The sequence below is a fragment of the Magallana gigas genome, chromosome 9, assembly GCF_963853765.1.
Source record: "Magallana gigas chromosome 9, xbMagGiga1.1, whole genome shotgun sequence".
In the NCBI taxonomy this organism is placed as follows: Eukaryota; Metazoa; Mollusca; class Bivalvia; order Ostreida; family Ostreidae; genus Magallana; species Magallana gigas.
The window spans coordinates 35,608,370-35,627,125 of NC_088861.1; the positions used below are offsets into that span (position 1 = coordinate 35,608,370).

The 18,756-nt window shown below is 32.5% G+C and overlaps 1 protein-coding gene and 1 long non-coding RNA gene across 3 annotated transcripts in view; one reads left to right on the forward strand and one right to left on the reverse strand.

The window, feature by feature from the left end:
- The window catches only part of LOC105334815 (baculoviral IAP repeat-containing protein 2), a 55,450-nt gene that overhangs the window by 10,246 nt on the left and 26,448 nt on the right, over positions 1–18,756 (reverse strand). Inside the window, exon 1 of one of the 2 annotated variants that reach the window (XM_066070972.1) lies at positions 6,450–6,497. The exons of the other annotated variant lie outside the window; for it this stretch is intronic. Within the exon in view, the coding sequence (XP_065927044.1) occupies positions 6,450–6,482 (33 nt within the window). The 5' untranslated portion in view covers positions 6,483–6,497. Of the gene's footprint in view, positions 1–6,449; positions 6,498–18,756 lie in introns of those variants that run through there. 2 annotated transcript variants of the gene reach the window in all.
- LOC136271287 (uncharacterized) lies at positions 271–13,357 on the forward strand. The gene is made up of 3 exons (XR_010709207.1): positions 271–471; positions 593–682; positions 13,227–13,357. It is a non-coding gene; the product is annotated as an uncharacterized lncRNA (long non-coding RNA).

Consider the following 18,756-nt stretch of genomic DNA (forward strand, 5'->3'; position numbering starts at 1 on the left):
CGGTCCACTTTGCTCCGAGCAAAGTGGACCGAAAACCCTTGGCTAGCGAAGATGGTTGATAATCTTCAGTTTCGATTTTAAAATAGAATTAGGGAATACCTATATATAGTACAGCCAATCGTTTAAGTGCCTATATTAATTGAAAAAAAAGTACACACATACGAACTAATTTAATTATTTCAAACAATTTTACATATTAATAAAGTATAGCGAAACATTTTGATCAATGGGACGTGCATGGATTTTTTTCTCAATGACAAAAATCTAGTGAGTTCTGTCAATCGATCGGAACTCCTCGGATTCGTCGTTGAGCGTGGGAGACAGCAGAGGAGTTCTGATTGATTATTTGTAAACAAACAGATTTCTATCGCCTTCGATGACCCATATGTTTCATGCAGGAATAGTGCCATTTACCTGAATAGGAGCATAATAACCAGATCCACAGAAAACATTAACATATTAAACATGTAGGTATGTCAAACATATTTTATATATACTGGTATATAATTGGCATTTTTCCAACATTGCACAACAATTTGTAAACATGCATAGATGATGCAATATTTTGAAAGATATTTTCTTTAATACATAGTCAATTGAAGCTGGTAGTGATGTTTCGCTCTGGTTAAGACAGGGGACATACATGTACAGTACATGTACCTGTACCAGGCTTAAATATTGGGTAAGTATACATGGCATATGTGTACATGTACTAAAATAGTATATATATATATATATATATATATATATATATATATATATATATATATATATATATATATATATATATATATATATATATATATACACACACACAAAATATGTACCAAACTTTAAAATCTTAATACAAAACATAAAACATTTTCAATAGCACTTGAAAGTGATTTTAATAATTTTACATGGTAACTTATAATAAGTTATCGCGATTGAAATGATTTTTTAAAACAAAATCCAGAAAGTTCCTTAAAAAACACAAAAAAACAAAACTTGATGAATATAACTATGAGCACATTTTACCGATTGAGAAAGAGCCGGAAGGAGCCAACAACCGAACATTTTCTAATTATATAACCGCTAAAAATTTAGACATTGGTATATGCATATATATATACATAACTTACCAATTAAATGTATATAGTGATTAATCAGAATATTGAGATACGATTTATATATAGCTGATCCATAATTGCGTCAATCGATAATCAATAATTCTCAGTTTTGTTTTCCATTCTCTTTGAAGCTGTTATTTGAAATGTTCATTACGTCAATGTGAACTAAGTTCTTTATTAATGACGATTACTGCAAATTGAATGAAAATGTGTGCTAAGTTTAACCATATTTAGTAAAATGTTCGCTTTCGGTCTCTTCGCCCCCTCTGTACGGCCCCTTTTACCATTAAAAGTTTAAAACCAAAGATGTCTTAACTGTCAAACATTGTATACAATTAATCCATACAAAAAATATACAAGAAAGGTTCGTAGACGTTGTGTGTAGTATTTCAGTATAGACAAAGCGCTGTCCTACCAGGTTAGCCACAACTTTACGTTAAAACTAGACGCTTAATACTTCACGAAGTATCATAATGTTAAACTTAACGAGTAAAGACTGAGCACACATTTACAAAGTATAGAGTACTAGTCAGAATTGTTTGGGTGTAAGCTGCTGACAATTGTTTATCACATAAGAGCTAGAGGAGGGAGAGGAGGCGTGTGGAATCGGTTTTTTTAAGGAAAAAAAGGAAGCAGACAACTTTTCAAAATTATGACAATCCTAAGCTGTATGGGGGTGGGAGTGGGAGGGAGGGGGGCTTGGGGCGAATACACTCTAAAAAAAGTTTTACTATACATTTTTAAAATAAGAATTTGAATTAAGAAAAACTATAAATATTAAGTAATACAATTAGTCAGAATAGCAAGTAAAAGGCAATCTCCTTTAGTAATTGGAATCGTAATTAGTAAATACCACTAATACAATTACTTATGATTTATTTTACTCATCATTTCTGCAATTACTTAAATGTATATACAGATTGGTTATTTATTTACTCAATTTAATACTTATTTTAAGTAATCAAAATCATTTTGTTATAAGTAATTTAATTACTTTTAGTAGACTATTTACTTTTTTGCAATTACTAAAATGTATATAAATATGTTTTTTATTTACTCAATATAATTCTCAATTCAAGTAATTAAATTCATTTATTTTCATTAGTTTATCTAATATGGTTTGTTATAGGTAATTTAATTACTTGTAGTAAACAAATTTATTACTCACTATTTACATCTTTTTTTGCAATTACTAAAATGTATATAAATACTTGTTATTTATTTACTCAATATAATTCTCAATTCAAGTAATCAAATTCATTTATTTTAAAATATTCTATAATTAATTAATAGCAATACTTATCTTTATATCTAAATAATTTACTTATTTCATACCAGTATGGTTTAGCAGGTTTACCCATATGTTTTTTACTTGTTGTAGACATATTATTCTCCAAATATTATATAACATGTCTAAAATTCTGTTTCCTTGCACTCGCTGATAACTGTGAACTAAGAAAATTTTAGGGAAAAAAAAAACACCAGACAACTGAGTAAATCAATAAATCTGTAATACCATAACACATATAAATAAACTGGCTAACAAAATGTTATGTGTACAAGGTTTCTAATTTGACTAGCTTGGATTTACAACAAATGTGCACTTGAGAGAAAGCAGTAATTACTTCAAGCAATCATAAGCATTGCAATTAATTTTCCAGATAAGAAAGTTCTTTAAAAAAGCTACAGTATATAGAAAATCTGTTGGTAATAATTGCAATTTAAAGCTTTACTGAAAAAAAAATAATGGATAGAAAAATCGTATTTCACATTTTTATATACACTTGAAAGGAAAATCTCTCGTTTCCTTCACAACAACCAAAATATTAGTTGTATAACATACCTCAACATTGCATTTTTAAACATTTTGCAGGATATGCATGGCAAAATACGTAATGACTCACAACTATATGTACATTGTAAACAATCAAACTATTCAAACATGCACGGAAATATAAATAACCATGTAAAAACAATAAAAATAAGGAAAAAATATATACTTAGGAAGAAATTAAATTAATTCCAGATAATTTTATATTTAACAACTTAAATCAGAAAATAAGGCCCATTATTTAATAAAATGACGTTAATTTGTACAACATTTTAAAGCAACGTCAATTTTGCAGAGAGTTTGCTGCAAATTTGCGACAAACAGTTGCAAGCTTACAGATAAACATAGCAACTTTAAGATATTACAACATAAAAACAATTAATAAACACTTATAATCATTTAATAATGAGTTACTCATACATGTACTATGCTTTTTAATCAATTTACAAATAACTTCTACTGGTGATTAACAAAGATGTTTAACTTAAACAGTTGCAGCAAAATTAGAGATAAAGGACACAAGATAAAATTATCAACTTTAAATTTTGCACATTTTATAAATTTCAAAAATAAACACAAAATTGATGAACAAACCATAGGCATAATGAAATTTGACAAATAGTACTCAACCAATTGGTGATGATTTGTTGCTGCAGATTGATAAACTTGAATGCAGTTTGATCACAACATGCATGCACAGATGGACTTGGATTAAAGTTCACAATGAGCGAAGTTCAAACCATATAGTTCACAATTAAGCCCTGCAAGGTCACTGGTCATATTACAATTAATCACGGCAATCTTTAAGGCATTCTTGATGTCTTTTTTATGACAGTCTCCTGTATGTGCTCTCCGATATAATTTCACAAATAAACAATATCACACAAATATCCGAATATCACAATAATGTCCACAATGGATAATGGAATGGTCAGACTTCAGCACTGTTGTTTATATGCTTTTCTACGTAGTCTTACACAAATTCTGTCTTCACTCTTTTTTGTTTGCATCATTTGATCACAAAATCAGTGAGTTAGTTGTTCATGCAAGGTTTTCTTTAGGTCTCTGTAACCCGGTCACCAGGGCAGACACCTATTGGGAAGATAAATGGATTTCATATAAGCACAATTTTTTTCAAATTTAAAAGCAGTTTCTAAGAAATACAAGTTAGTCTATCATATATATACTTACTCCATCTACTGATCTTTTAATCAATATAGCTACAAATTTGCACTACTAACTCTGACTATGTGAGTAGAACATGAATTCTTTTATTTAAGTAATAAAAATGTAAGTCATATAAAATGTACTTATACACTATGTAATGATAATTCACTAAATTTGGCGTTGTTTAAATAAATTTTGAATTTAAATTATTTGTTCATGCATCACAACAATGTCAATAACTATAACAAGCCTTTTGATTGATTCGACACCTGGCATTGTCATAGGGATGGCCTTAAACTGTTAAACCATAGGCGTCAGAACCCCCCCCCCCCACTTTTTTTGCAAAGTTAGACCTAATCATTAGGGACATAGCATCATAGAGGGTTCAGCCCCCCCCCCCATTTTCTCGCAGCAATGATAATTGTTCCTAAATTTACCTTGAAAGATTGAGAGGTTGGAGTCATAGGCATACTAGCCCCCCCCCTCCCCCCCCCCCCTCCACGGATTAGGAATTTCATGTTTTGGGTAAAAAAAATCTGGTAGGTAAGATTTTTTTTTTGGAAGTATAAGTATACCCCCCCCCCCTCCGCACGGATTAGGATTTCCATGATTTTGGGAATTAGTGGGTTTTTTTCTCAATTTTCTGAGGATTAGTCTACCCCCCCCCCCCCCCCCAACTTTCAATTTGCTTCCGACGCTAGTGTAAACTCATTATAAAAGATCACAGTCTTTCGTTTTATATTCCAATAACTGTTTAAACTGTCATTCAACGAATATATTTTCATTACTTCACTTACTTTTTCAAAAACGTGCTCATGATCATGCACGAGATGGTGCATGCAGTGGCCTTGGGTGTTGAGACTCGATTCATTGACTTATATTCGTCCTCTGTTTACATGGTTTAGCCGTGGATATTCCAAAAGTAAATACTCCATTGACAATCATTCTTTTACCTTGTGCACAGCCTTATTCCCTTATTTTCATTCAATTTACCACATCGGTGATGGCAGACAACATGGCAGCATCGAATGTGAAAATTGGCGGCTAGCTATTAATCGACCAATCAGCGCGCGCGTAGCTTTACATTGAAACAAAAGTAAAAGTAGAAACAAACACTGAACAGACTACGAAAAAATTCTTCAATCTTCATGGTTCAACATCAAGCGGTTTAGACACTCCAATATAAGTTAACTGATATTTAAACGTAGGAAAAAAGAATATAGCATAACAAAAGAACAGACAGGTTGGTGTTCACGTAATACGTGGGGTCTGAAGGGGGGGGGGGGGGGGTCATTTTGCCTTTTATGTAATAAAACATCATGCGATTAAAGTTGATCTTATATTCGTAATAATAGAAATTTTTATTGAGACTATCTTAGAATTATATAATTCATAATATACTTATATAGTAAGTCTTTTTTTGCTTTAAGTATATGATAGTTCTTTATCATAACAAATATCAGTAAAGGAATTACTTAGTAAATCATGTTAAGTATATGATAGTGCCTTATCATAACAAATATCAGTAAAGGAATTACTTAGTAAATCATGTTTTGTTTTTAGTAAATGATTGTCCCTTTTTTCATAACAATAATCAGTAAAAAGGAATTACTTAGTAAAACATTTCTACACATTAAGTAAATGTAAGTAAAATATTTTTATTTAGTAATTAACATGAAGTTCAGTAATTGTTTTAAATTTGTAAGTAAATGTTAAGTAATTACCTTTTACTTATTAATATGATTTTAAGTAAAAAATGATTACTAAGTAAAACTTTTTTTAGAGTGTAGCGCAATGTTTCACTGAATTTCCTTACTTTCACTTCAATTTTTCTTATTCCCATGCACCCAAAAAGAGTGGGGGGGGGGGGGGGGGCTTCATCTTTATTCACTTTTTTATATGCAAATTTAAGAAAAATGTTTGCTCCGTGAAAAAATAGATGAGGCAGGGAGCTGATATTACGTGCCTGGAGAGAGAGAGAGAGAGAGAGAGAGAGAGAGAGAGAGAGAGAGAGAGGAGAGAGAGAGAGAGATTTTCATTTATAATTTTTAAACAACCTCTCAATAAAGGCATATTTTAGATATCTGTATCCAAACACACAAACCACCCAATGAGTTTAAATAAATAAAAACCCTTGTCTTTTCATTAAAGTTTAGAATAATTCTATTATACTAGTACGACAACAAAGTATGTTTCAAACCGAAAATCTCCCGCATCGGATAGACAGCTCAACCCGATGTCGTAAGATCAGATGTGTAAATGTAATTCATGCAGCTAGCCTAACAAAATTATAATGTTAGCTTAAAATGTTAAAATTGCATAGGCCTATATATATCAAATACCTCAGACGTTTTTCCTCCTCCTCCCAAATGCATGTGCGTACGATGAACGTCTTGTACGTCTTTTTATATAGACAATGGCATTTAAAGCATGTGGTTGTATATATATACATGTATACGGAACCCGATTATTGCTACAGCAGTTATTTTCCTTTGAATAGTAAACCACTTATGTATGAACTTATAGCATAATTACATCCTCTGATAGGTAATTCAGTCCTTACATTTCATGCGCGGATCTAGAGGGGGGGGGGGGGGGGGGGGGTCGGGGGGGTCCCGACCCCCCCTGGAAAATGAAAATTTATTAAATTTACATAGTAAAATTATCGCGAAAATATGCCTCGGACCCCCCCTGGCAAATACAATTATCCTTCGGACCCCCCCCCTGGAAAAATTTTCTGGATCCGCGCATGCATTTTATCTATGTGAGACAAGTGCAACTATCTCACATGGTTTTACAAAGACTAGTACATGTAGTAATACTATTGTTTTTGTTGATAATGTACTGTCCCATATTGTACTTTCTGGCCACCGTCTTTTTTTTTATATTTCTATCGAACTTTGTGAGCAAAATAATAAGGTTTCGCTATAAACTGGTAACACCATAGTATTTGTGTTACAAAACATTTGTATAGTAAAACATTGGCTGCATGGAAAAATTAACCGGTACGTCATGTATAGAATGTAGCCTACCGGTTACGTCACAGTAAGACTAACGTCGAAATCGATACAAACCACCTGGCGTTACGTACGTTTGAATTTTGCACAATTCATTTTTAAATGTCAAAATACCGGGGTTTTTCCATCTAAAATTGATAGCAAAAAATTAAAATTATAATGAATGAATTCAATATATAGTTATATCCACATTGTACTCATAGATTTTACTGGCTTTTTTAAAAATATAAATTGCGCTTCGTGGTTTATAAAGCGTAAACTACCCCAACCTAGTTTATACTCGGATAAATTGGGTATATAGCTATTAAATTTATTTTTCGATAAAAATCAAGGCTCTGTAACGATATTTTGATTTACAAATTTATTTTAAAAATACTTTTTAAAAATTACACGTTTTGATTAAAAATTTTAAAAGCCTAAATGACCAACTTCTTCTTCAGGCTTTGACAATATTTTTAGCATCGATTAAGCAACTCATATGTTCAAATCAGAGTCTTTGATATAATGTTTTTGTTTAAAACACTTCAGTCTTAATTTGTGTATTCTTTTTTAATTCGCTAACGGATCTCCGTATATGTGCACCGATTCCATCATGGTAATGGGATAGAGAGAAGGCGCGGAGCGGGGATAGGTGGATAAAAACTTATCTACCAAGATCACTTGTAAACGAAAATTTGCCACAGAAATACCACTGTCTAGATAATATTGGGCTTGCATTGAATAAACATATTGCGGTTTCAAACATTGGGTGAAATATGCACACCAGTGAAAGAACTTGATAAACTTGTACATACGATGCGATTTTACTTGTAAGCAGGGTAAAAAAAAAGATTTGAATTGATATCTATGCCTGATGAGTGAAATATAATTAGTTATTATTTATTTTTTTTTTTATTTTCATAAAACTCAATATATAAGATATTTATTTCTTGATCCGAATTATAATGACCATTAATATTGGAACACAAAACCAGATTTGATACCAATTATATTGGTACACGTAAAAAATATGTAAAATATGTATACCTATGTGTACTTTAGATGTTTGTATTTAAATAACTTCCGAAATCTTAAATATGTGTGCAGTAAAACGACGTTAACAACGCTATACATGTAACTAACTATTCTACACCATTTTACCGGTAAGACGTACAAAATTCTGAAGCAAATCAAACCCTTAAAAATAAGAAATAAATCACCACACAGAATATCGTTACAGTTTGATTATACTAACTGCATGATTACTATACCCCGTCATGTTGTAGATTTTGAATTTACTGCCACCTGGTAAATTCAAAATTTACAACATGACAGTATGCTATTTTCATTCATAGTTTCGTTTAATCACCCACCCACTCTCTTCTCCCGCCCTGTCTTGAAAACTACTCAATTTATACAATATTTTTTGTATACATACTAGTATGATTAAATGATACACTCATAATTATGTTCCTATTTAAAGTCATGAATTTTCTTTTTATTTGTACTTGTTTATAAATATAGCTAGCGACTAATAATCGAAACACTAACGCCTGAAATTCCATGTTGCACTGCTAGAAAGGACACTTTAATTTATAAATATAAATGAAGGCTTTTTATATCTAAACGATGGAATTGGATATCTTTACTTTGTACTATAAAATGCATTTAAAAAAAAAATGCATATACAGTTAAACAAACCCACTGAAAACGATATCACACTCCGTGTGTTATAAAATGGCAATTTTATGTCTAGAGAACTAATACTCACAGATTACAGGTGTTACGTCGGTAGAATGTACGTGTACAATCGCCAAAACAGTCTCGTTCACAGATATGAAACCAATGGTTTTATAGCTGTGAAGAAGATATTTGACCCGTAGGACCTGATAAAGCATTCATCATTATGGGGGACTTATGACTCAAATGACACTATGAAACACAATTAAACAGGGGTGAGTACTTTTTAGGACGTCGCACCCAAAAACGTAAGAAGTTATCTAAATACAACATATTGATAAATACCTGGAAAACAATTTGAAGTCAGAAAAACTGAATACATAGACATGTAATAGATACCATGCACATAAGACTATCGTAAAGTTTTTTTTTTTGAAGAACTGTGATACGAGTTGCAAGGACATTCTTACAATCACAAAATTAACGTTAACATTTTCAAATAAATAAAGAGTTGGCATACGACAGATGAAGGTAAGTCGGGGTTTCGTAACCTTTTTATGAAAGTAACCAGCGATTATGTACAATCACTAGGTTGACACCAATTTCTTGAAACAAAGTAAACTGAATTGTGTCGAATTTAGTTATTCTAAATTTCTGTGATTTGCTGTATACATGTAGACCAATAGATATTTATTTAATGACTGCGTGCAAACAGAGATAAAATGCAGGCACGTAGCATCGTTTTTGAAAAAAAGGGGGGGGGGCAGACTCGTCCAAAAATCTTGACAAGCAAAAAAAAATTACTTTCCAAAATCCTGAAAATCCTAATCCGTGGGGGGAGGGGGAGTATACCTTTAACTTCAATTTCACTGTTTATTTCCTTATTTTCAAATCAATTTTTTACATGGTCCCATAAAAGTGGGGGGGGGGGGGCAACTCCATGTTAATTCAATTTTTTGTATGTAAATTTAAGAAAATTCTGCGCAAAAAGTGCCCTCCTCCCCTCCCCGATGCTACATGCCTGAAATGATATTATGTGGTGATATAGGAAAATCAATTAATAAATAAAATTAGTTATTTAACATGTACCTTAAAAGGCATGTCTCACAGTCTCAGTACACTTGAAATTGTTGCCTCTTATATATGTAAGAACCCTGAGAAAGCACATATACATATTAATGCATAAATATTTCTTAACGTTAATTTGCTGAGGTTAAGACGCACATTTCGATTAAAATCATTGTACCTTGGTTTTGAAAATCTATTTTTAGGGGAGGTATTTCCCGTTCAAAAAATAAAAAAATCAGTATAGCTTATAATGCGTCTTGCTTATATTTCATCAATATCAACTAATTGTTATTTTGTCAAAAAAAAAGGTCCTATTAATTAAAAAAATCTTACTTGATCCTCCGTTTTCTTTATATCAATCCATTCACTCATTTATGTTGCCTGCTCGTTTATATATTGCCTTATAAAAGTAGGAATTTAAGGAATGTTCCCCCATACATTTAAATGTAAAAAGCTTTATCGAAACTGATACATGTAAACTTCTAAATGCACCCACAATTTTAATTATTCACACCACCTACAGGCTATTAGTAGTTTTTTTTTTTTTACAAAGAATTTGGAATTTTAGGTTTGACTAACAGGAGCAAATTGAATAGGACCGAAAGTTCTTGTTTCGTAAAGGACTGTACTGACAACACTGAAACAATATCTACGTTTTGCATGATGATTTCTACAGATATATATGTGCCCCATATCAAAATATGATATGTTTTGTAAGAATAAAATAACCGGGATAGGTATACTTTAGCTAGTCTTTTATGTATTAACACAATAATTAAGTTAACAAAGATTAAATTATATGTCTCGCCCTTAGGTAAAGACCCCGTTACTTAAATATAACACTGCAATAACTCTCAAACTTGAGATACATTTTCCAATATTGAAGAATTTATAGATATACATAAAACACAGGGAAATTCAATATATTGGAGCTCCGTCCCCGCCCCGGCCGGAGATCGAACTTTCGACCCTTGGAACCTACTCTACTTAGTGGGGATCAGCATCAAAAGCAAAGATAGCGCCGAACTTTTCGCGCTGACCGCTCACTATTAGGAGAATGGGTTTCAGAGTTCTTGAGTTCCAATCCCGACCGGGGCGGAGGTGGAGCTTCAGTTAGTATTTTTAATCCCTGTGCTTTATACCTGTACCGTTTATTTGTATTCATTTTTACCGGGTACGAAACAAAAGCTAGGTACATATGTACATGTACATGTATATAAATTATGTACCAGATCAAATGTTGACAACTTGGTCATTGATTTCATTGAACATATAATCGAGTACAGTTACATATGGAGTTAAATGTCTTAACCGGTTAAAGGGGCATGGTCACGATTTTGGTCAAAAATTATTTTTCCGATTTTAATATTCACAATGTTTCAGAAAGGCATGTTTAATAGGCAACCGAAATTTGAGTGTCATTTGTTGAGTTATAAGCGAGTAACAGAGCTTGAAATTCTTCGCTATGTAAACAAAGCGTTTGTTTACATTTTGAACGATGATATAAAAATTTCAGTTTCAAACTTATAACGAATGTGTTAAACGTTAGGAACTGTTTAACCATGCCTAAAATAAAAAAAAGATGGAAAAAAGTTTTAAACTGGTATATTGAACCCATGTAAACAAAAACAGGGCACGAGCCTTGTTTACATGACAAAGAATTGTGAGCCCTTTATCTTGCTTATAACTCTGCGAATCACTCTCAAATTTTATTTGATTATTAGAAATGCCTTACTGAAGCATTATAAACAATAGAAATTGAAAAAATAAAATTTGACCTAAATCGTGACCATGCCCCTATATACGATCAGTGTCAAAATTGATTCAACAGAAATAATATACTCTCTAAAAATATACACTGAATTCTCACTAACTTCTAGTGGAATAACGTCGACGACGACGATGGTGATGATGGTGATGATGATGATAATGTCGATGTTTGTAAATTTATTTTGATAATTCTTGCAAAGGGTGCTTTATAAAATAGCTGAAGTATTATCTATTTCTTTGGAAGCTGTATCTATTGTACATGTATGCAGACCCATGCAGTTTTTAGGCGTTTATAATTGAAATAAATTCACTCATATGCATTATTATTGTTGTCCAAAAACTAAAAAAATCATTTTTTACCAAAAGAATTGCTTTATTAGGACATCATCTGTGCATTGACTGACACAAACGACTCGACCTATTAATGACTTAGTTTGAATATATTAAGTATCGAAGTGTCTATCGCTTAAGTTAGTGAGCGTTTTTCTTACGCAAGGGAAATGCTTTCTTATAAACACTTCAAATAGTGACAATCACCACGTTATGACATTTCATTGATAAAAACTTTCTACGCCCTTTCCTTTTCCATTTATTTATACCTTTGTATGTCATGCAAAAATATCATTGAAACGAAATTTTGTAAAACTATTATGGTGATTTGACCACATCAATGCATTGAACATTCCACACATTTATGTAGAATCCATTATCTATCATTGAAGCACATGCATATGGCATTACTTTATCGCATTTAGGAATCTAAGAAATTATCATTTTAGAGGGGAAAATATATTTAAAAATCAGCTGTACTTGTAAACAGAATATAACTCCATGGTATAAATTAATTTATTATAACATCTACCCCAATTGCAATGTCTACAATATTTTCTTTGATTTTCGTAGAACTCAAAAACTTTCATACTTAAAGACTGCTTCAATGAGTATAAAGACCTCTCACTTGATATGATAGCTTTAAGATATGTTTAAAGGCATATTCTAATGTGCATGTTATACCGGTATTCTAATTATCAATTCACGTGTATTTTAAATTACGAATTGAATCTATGTACACACACGCGCTGAAAAAAAAACATGATGTAGAACTAACTATTGATGTCACAATAATTAAATGAACACATCCCTATAAATCAATGTGCAAAACAGCGGACTACGACGTCAAAAAGGATTGTAACATGTATGCAATTCACATAATAAAAAAATGATAAACTGCTTAATAACGTTCTTTCTAGAAGAGCACATGTTCATTAACAACATCTATTTTCTTTTCATTCTAGAACATCTGTTTACTTTGATATTTTATAAATCTGAATTTAAGTAGCAAAAAATATTACCTGTTAAGGAACAATAATATACAATAAAAATTGTGAAACAAAGCGTTTTTTAAACAACATGTTTACGATATCAAATAACATTAAAAATTAAAAACCAAAACACAAAACAAAACTACGCACTTGCAGTATGTAAACAAAAACATGCATCAAATGCAGAAGGTCAAGGTCAAATACACGCTTAGTTTCTTTTCATAGTCTATACCCAAAAGTACCCTTTCTAAACTATCAAATTAATTGTCTCTTTCATCCATAGGTTCTTGAAGACAGGACCGACCTCCCTTCCCTCCCCAAACCAAGTAGACGAAATCGACACCACAAACGTTTCTAATATGTCATGCAGATGCATTAATTTTCATGCACGGATCTAGAACGGGAGGGTGTCAGGTGGGTTCGCCCCATGCAAAATTCAAATTTCTTTAATATATATCATAAAAACACCAAAATTATTCCTCGGACCCCCCCTCCCCCTCCGGCAAACTCAAATTACAGTCGGATCCCCCCCCCCCCCCTTGAAAAAGAAATCTCGATTCTCGCATGATTAATGATCAATGGGGATTTTTATCCTTACAACTTGAGGGGTCTTGGGTCACGGTCACTGCATGGTCAATGAACTTACGTAACCCCTCAATTTGTGAGAATGACTCGCATCGAATTAAAAAGTAAAAGAAATGTACGGATAATGAGAATGAACACAAATCACTGTTAGTGATGATTTTAAAAAAAATCATGCCGTCTGATGAAGGAATGTACATACGTATCGTTTAATTGATGATAAAAAATATTTAAAGGGACTTGGACACGATTTGAGATCAAAAATTCAATTTTTATTTTTTATGCATAAAATGGTTTACAGGTGCATTTTAAATGATTGACCAAAATATTGAATGTAAAAGTCAAGTTACAAGCAAGATACAGAGGTATGTAAACAAAGCTCGAGTCTTATAGTTGTTTACAAAATATGTTATGTAGAGATTTACCATTTTTTAGACAAAATGACATGTAAAAAACAATTTAAACTAACTAAATATCTTCATAAATACTAGTATCAACAGAAGAAAGATAGATTTGATTGAAACTTACACCAATACAATAAATATGTAAAAATGACAATATTCGAGCTTTGTTAACAAAACGACGAATTATGAACTCTGTATCTTGCTTATTACTTGATATTTGACTTTCAAATTTTGACATAGCATTAAAAACTTCTATATTGTATAAACACTGGAAATGGAATAATAAAAATGTAATACAAATTATCGCTCATTTTTAATACGAAACTCAAACAGCTATAAAGTAACTAAAAGTAGTTGTAAAATTTTCGACTAGAGTAGGTCGATCTGAGCCCCCTCCCTAGCCCCCCCCCCCCCCCCCGAAAAAAAAGATTTCAAACTCCTAGTTTTGTGAATGACAACGTCAGGGACATATACTCACATGTTGCTGGTGTTTCGCTCGCCAATAGAATACACGCGTAATGTCGTAAAAAGCCTTTTTAAGTCTCATTCATAGATAGCCAACCCATTGTTTTATAGTAGTCGAGTAGAGCTGACCTGATAATTCATTCATCATCATGAGATACTGTACACTTAGATAAACATGTGATGACACATTTCAAGAGAGGGGGAGTGTATTATAGTACGTCTCACAAGAGATACATAAAGTTTATCGACTTCTATATATTTAATATTGATAAATAATTAGAAAAACAATTTAAAATTAAGGACGTGCATGTATGTACAAGTTACCACGGAAGACTAACATATATAAGTACTGTGGTTAGTGTTTATTAGAAAACTCTTACAATCACAAAATAAATAAAGGACTGGCATGCGAGAGATAAACGTAACCTTTTTTTTAAAAGTAATCAGCGATAACGAAAATCACGAGCTTGATACCAATTTCTAAATATATGGTCAATTTATTTTGCATGTAGTGATATGGTGCTTTCAGTTTCTGTGGTTTTCTAAAATTTGATAAAGGATTACGTGCACAATGATGATTAAATTGCTGACACAGGGAAATAAATCTAAGCGAGTTACATCTATTTTACATGTACATCAAGAGCTAAACACATGTCGTATAGTTGTAATGTTCTAGCAGTAAACATACGTTGTTTTAATTTTTGACAAAGCTGGTTTTTTTTTACATGTAAATTATATATACGTTATGCTTTCTAAAGCAATGATTATCAATGATTTACATGTCTTGACCAGCACACGTATATTTTTTGCTTTTTAAGGGCCGTTATTAACGAATCTGAACCTAAAATCGCAATAAGCTCTAAAAGAAAATTTCATGCACAATTTTTCGCATAATTATATATTTGCTGTTGTGATGACTCACATTTCAAAATTGTTAAAATCTATTTTTAGAGAAGGAATTTTCTTGTAATGGCTGTAAAAACGCGAATCGAAATGCTTTAATTTCGTAAATATTGATTATTATTTTGTAAAATCAAATTAAAAAAAATTAGCAAGAAAAAATATCTTACATTGGCTCTCCGTCTTTTGAATGTCAATCCATTAACTCATTTCTGTTACCAGTCAGTTTATATTACCTTCCAGACATGACAGTAGGAGTTTTGGAATTTATGGACACCAACGCTTCACTCCCACCGGCAGTTCTTTTTATTTTTTATTACAAAGTAGGTTTGACTAATAGAAGGGAAAACAAAATAAATTAATATCTATCAAATTTCGAACCAGTTTTTTAAACAGCAGATCAATATTATCAATTCTAAAGTGCAGCAGTTGGCGCTTGAAAATGGAAAGAGATTCGGTGGGTGGACACGAAGAATAAAAAGCTTATCAATGGGTTATCTACATTTTTGGTCACCTGAGTCACACAGGTGACCTATTGCAGTTGGTGTACGTCCGTCGTTGTGCGCCGTGCGTCGTCCTTCGATCGTGCTTTACTATTTTACATTTTTAACTTCATGAAATCTACAGGACCAATTAATTGTTACATTTTTTGGTGTGAAGCAATTATAGTTATTTATCTATATTGTAGTTGCTAGGTTCATGGCTTTACCACCATGGGCCCTCAGACGAGGCCAAATATGTAAAGTCCTAGGGTGGGGGTTTAGCAATATAGCGAAAATCTATTACAAGTGGAATTAAAAAAACCCATCTCTACTCCAATATGTATAAAATGCATTTGTGAAAAAAAAATGCATGGTTATAATGTGGGTATATCCCTCTAACTATTTTTAAACAAAGTAGTGCCTTTAAGCATAATAGTCCCTATACTTGCAGAGTGTATATACATTTATTGGGACATTTTAAATCAGAATGCTTGACACATGTCAGAAAAGAGGATTTTCAATTTTAAAAACAAGTGTCAAAATTGAATTATCATTTGAAGAAAAGAATTGAAATTGTTTGATGTTCACCCTTTCCAAAACTGAGAAATTCCCTACTTTTACTTTCATTTTCAGAGTTTTTCAATACAGGAGCATTTTGCCGGAAAACGAATTTGACTTCAAACCACGAAATTTTAACAGGAAAGAGACAATTTGATGAGCTTTCATTCAAAAGGTCCCTTGTTGCTGAACGAAAATTAGGGCCGGAGCTATGAACCCTAACGTTAACATTACCGCCCATGGAAAATGCATTAGTTGACTATACCCATGTATGATGTCAATGAAATCCTCTACCTAAATTCTTAAATTCATGTCCCATGAGCCAGGGATTCAGGCCCTGTGGTGAGCTAGTCCAATATAACCACATAGGTAAAGTGTATCGATTTAATAATTTTTTCTTCTGTCCAATTACAGTCATCAGAGATATAGTCGTACATTGTTATTTTATTCATAATGTTCTGATGCTAACTTGTGAAATTCACTGGCCAGTTATAAGTAATATTATAAAAGATTGACTATTAAAGGCATGCAGGTCTTATTACAAAAAAGTTTACAATTTTCTGCCCACGGAGCTTCTTTATATTTATTCCGAGATTCCTCGGGCTCTTGAACCCCTACCCATTCCCCACATTTTCATGAATGAATATTTCTTAAACATGATGTCATCATATAGTAAAAGCGCGGTAAGAGCCAGAGGAGTCTAATGTTACGGTTCAGACTTCAAAATTAAGCTTAAAATGGAAACATGAGACTCTTTGACACGTCAATTAATGGGTTATGGTACTCACCGTCAAGGCCTGTGGGCCTCTCGTCAATTGCAGAGTAGTAAAAAAAGATGTTTGTGGAATGAAAGACAAACATGCGGGCGCTATGTTTTTCTCGGCAGGTCTTCACGCCTTTATTAACAATATCAACAAACATTCTAAAAGTATTACATAATCAATACATGCATGTCTCCTACCGGCTTCTCAATTTTAATCAAAGTACTGAAGAACTGACGGGAGTTGATTTTGTCGATGTTTATTTATTTTAAAATCAATATGATGTTATTTTGCATGACAAGTACAGTCATGTAGTTTCTAATTTGAATTACGCACATTTCTATAATATGAATTTTTGGACTTTTTCGACAAGAATGTCGAGAAACCTCCATATAAATCATGTTAAATAATATTTAAAGATAAATTAATTCAATCAAACTATGTATCAGTAATAGAAATATTTCTCGAAAATTGTATGGATCCAAGCAATATTGAACACTAGTCTCATTCAACCAAACGCTCGGCTGACACCGTAAATCTCCCACAAGGATTTACGGAGACAGCAGAGCGTCGAGTTGAACGAGACTTTATTGAACTCTGGCGTAGGAATACATACGACTACAAAAAATATTTAAATTGTTCGTACTATTTAAAATCTGACTATTTTCAAGGTATTTACATGTATAAATAACTTTCCTTGAAAAACAATGCTTAAGCATACATAACATCGAATTTATCAATAATTTTCAAGAACTAATTCTTGTCAGCAGCAATGATTTGTGCTGAGGTCCAAACACTGTTTCACTTTCGGTTTGTCTGAGTAACTGCATAGGAGAGTTGATTAAAATCAACTCCCAAAAAGGAGTGTTATGTTTTAGTTGGTTTCGAGAAAATCCGGATTCCAATTCGATGGAGGATTTTATTTTTGAGGATAAGACCAATAGGCGTCGGAAACAGGAGAGGGGGGGGGGGCTAGGGCCAGGGGGGCTTAGCCCCCCCTCGCCCACTTATTTTGGCAAAGTTAGATCTAACCATTAGACACATAGCAGCATAGAGGGTTCAGCCCCCCCCCCCACACTTTTTCTTGCAGGAAAGACAATTGTTCCTAAATTTACCTTGAAAAGATGGAAATATTGAGAAGTTGGAGTATTAAGTATACTATGATATACCTATACTATACTATACTATAACCCCCCCCCCCTTCCCCACCCACCCACCCACCCACCCACGGATTAGGATTTTAATGATTTGGGGAAAACAATATTTTGGTAGTTTTTTTTTTTTTTTTTGCTTGTCAAGATTTCTGAGGATCGAGTGTTTTTAAATTAATTCTCTTCATCATCTATCGAACATTTTTAACATACATTTAACTCCAACTTCATTTGCAGTTCAGTATCATTATAAAGCTTGACGGCAAGTTTACTCGATTTGTACGTATTCTCAATTATTGTTGATATACAATCCCTGAAAACCCTATACATGTCGGTTATCTATAAAAAAAATTAGTTTACGTTGTTGCTGCACTGGCATCGATCCTGTTTATTCATTCTGCATGCATTCCATTTTAATACTCAATAAAGTCGACGGATAATCTATCTTTTATTTGGAAACTGTAACTGTTTGTGCATGGACAAGTCTCCGAAGCTCATGAAAGGAATACT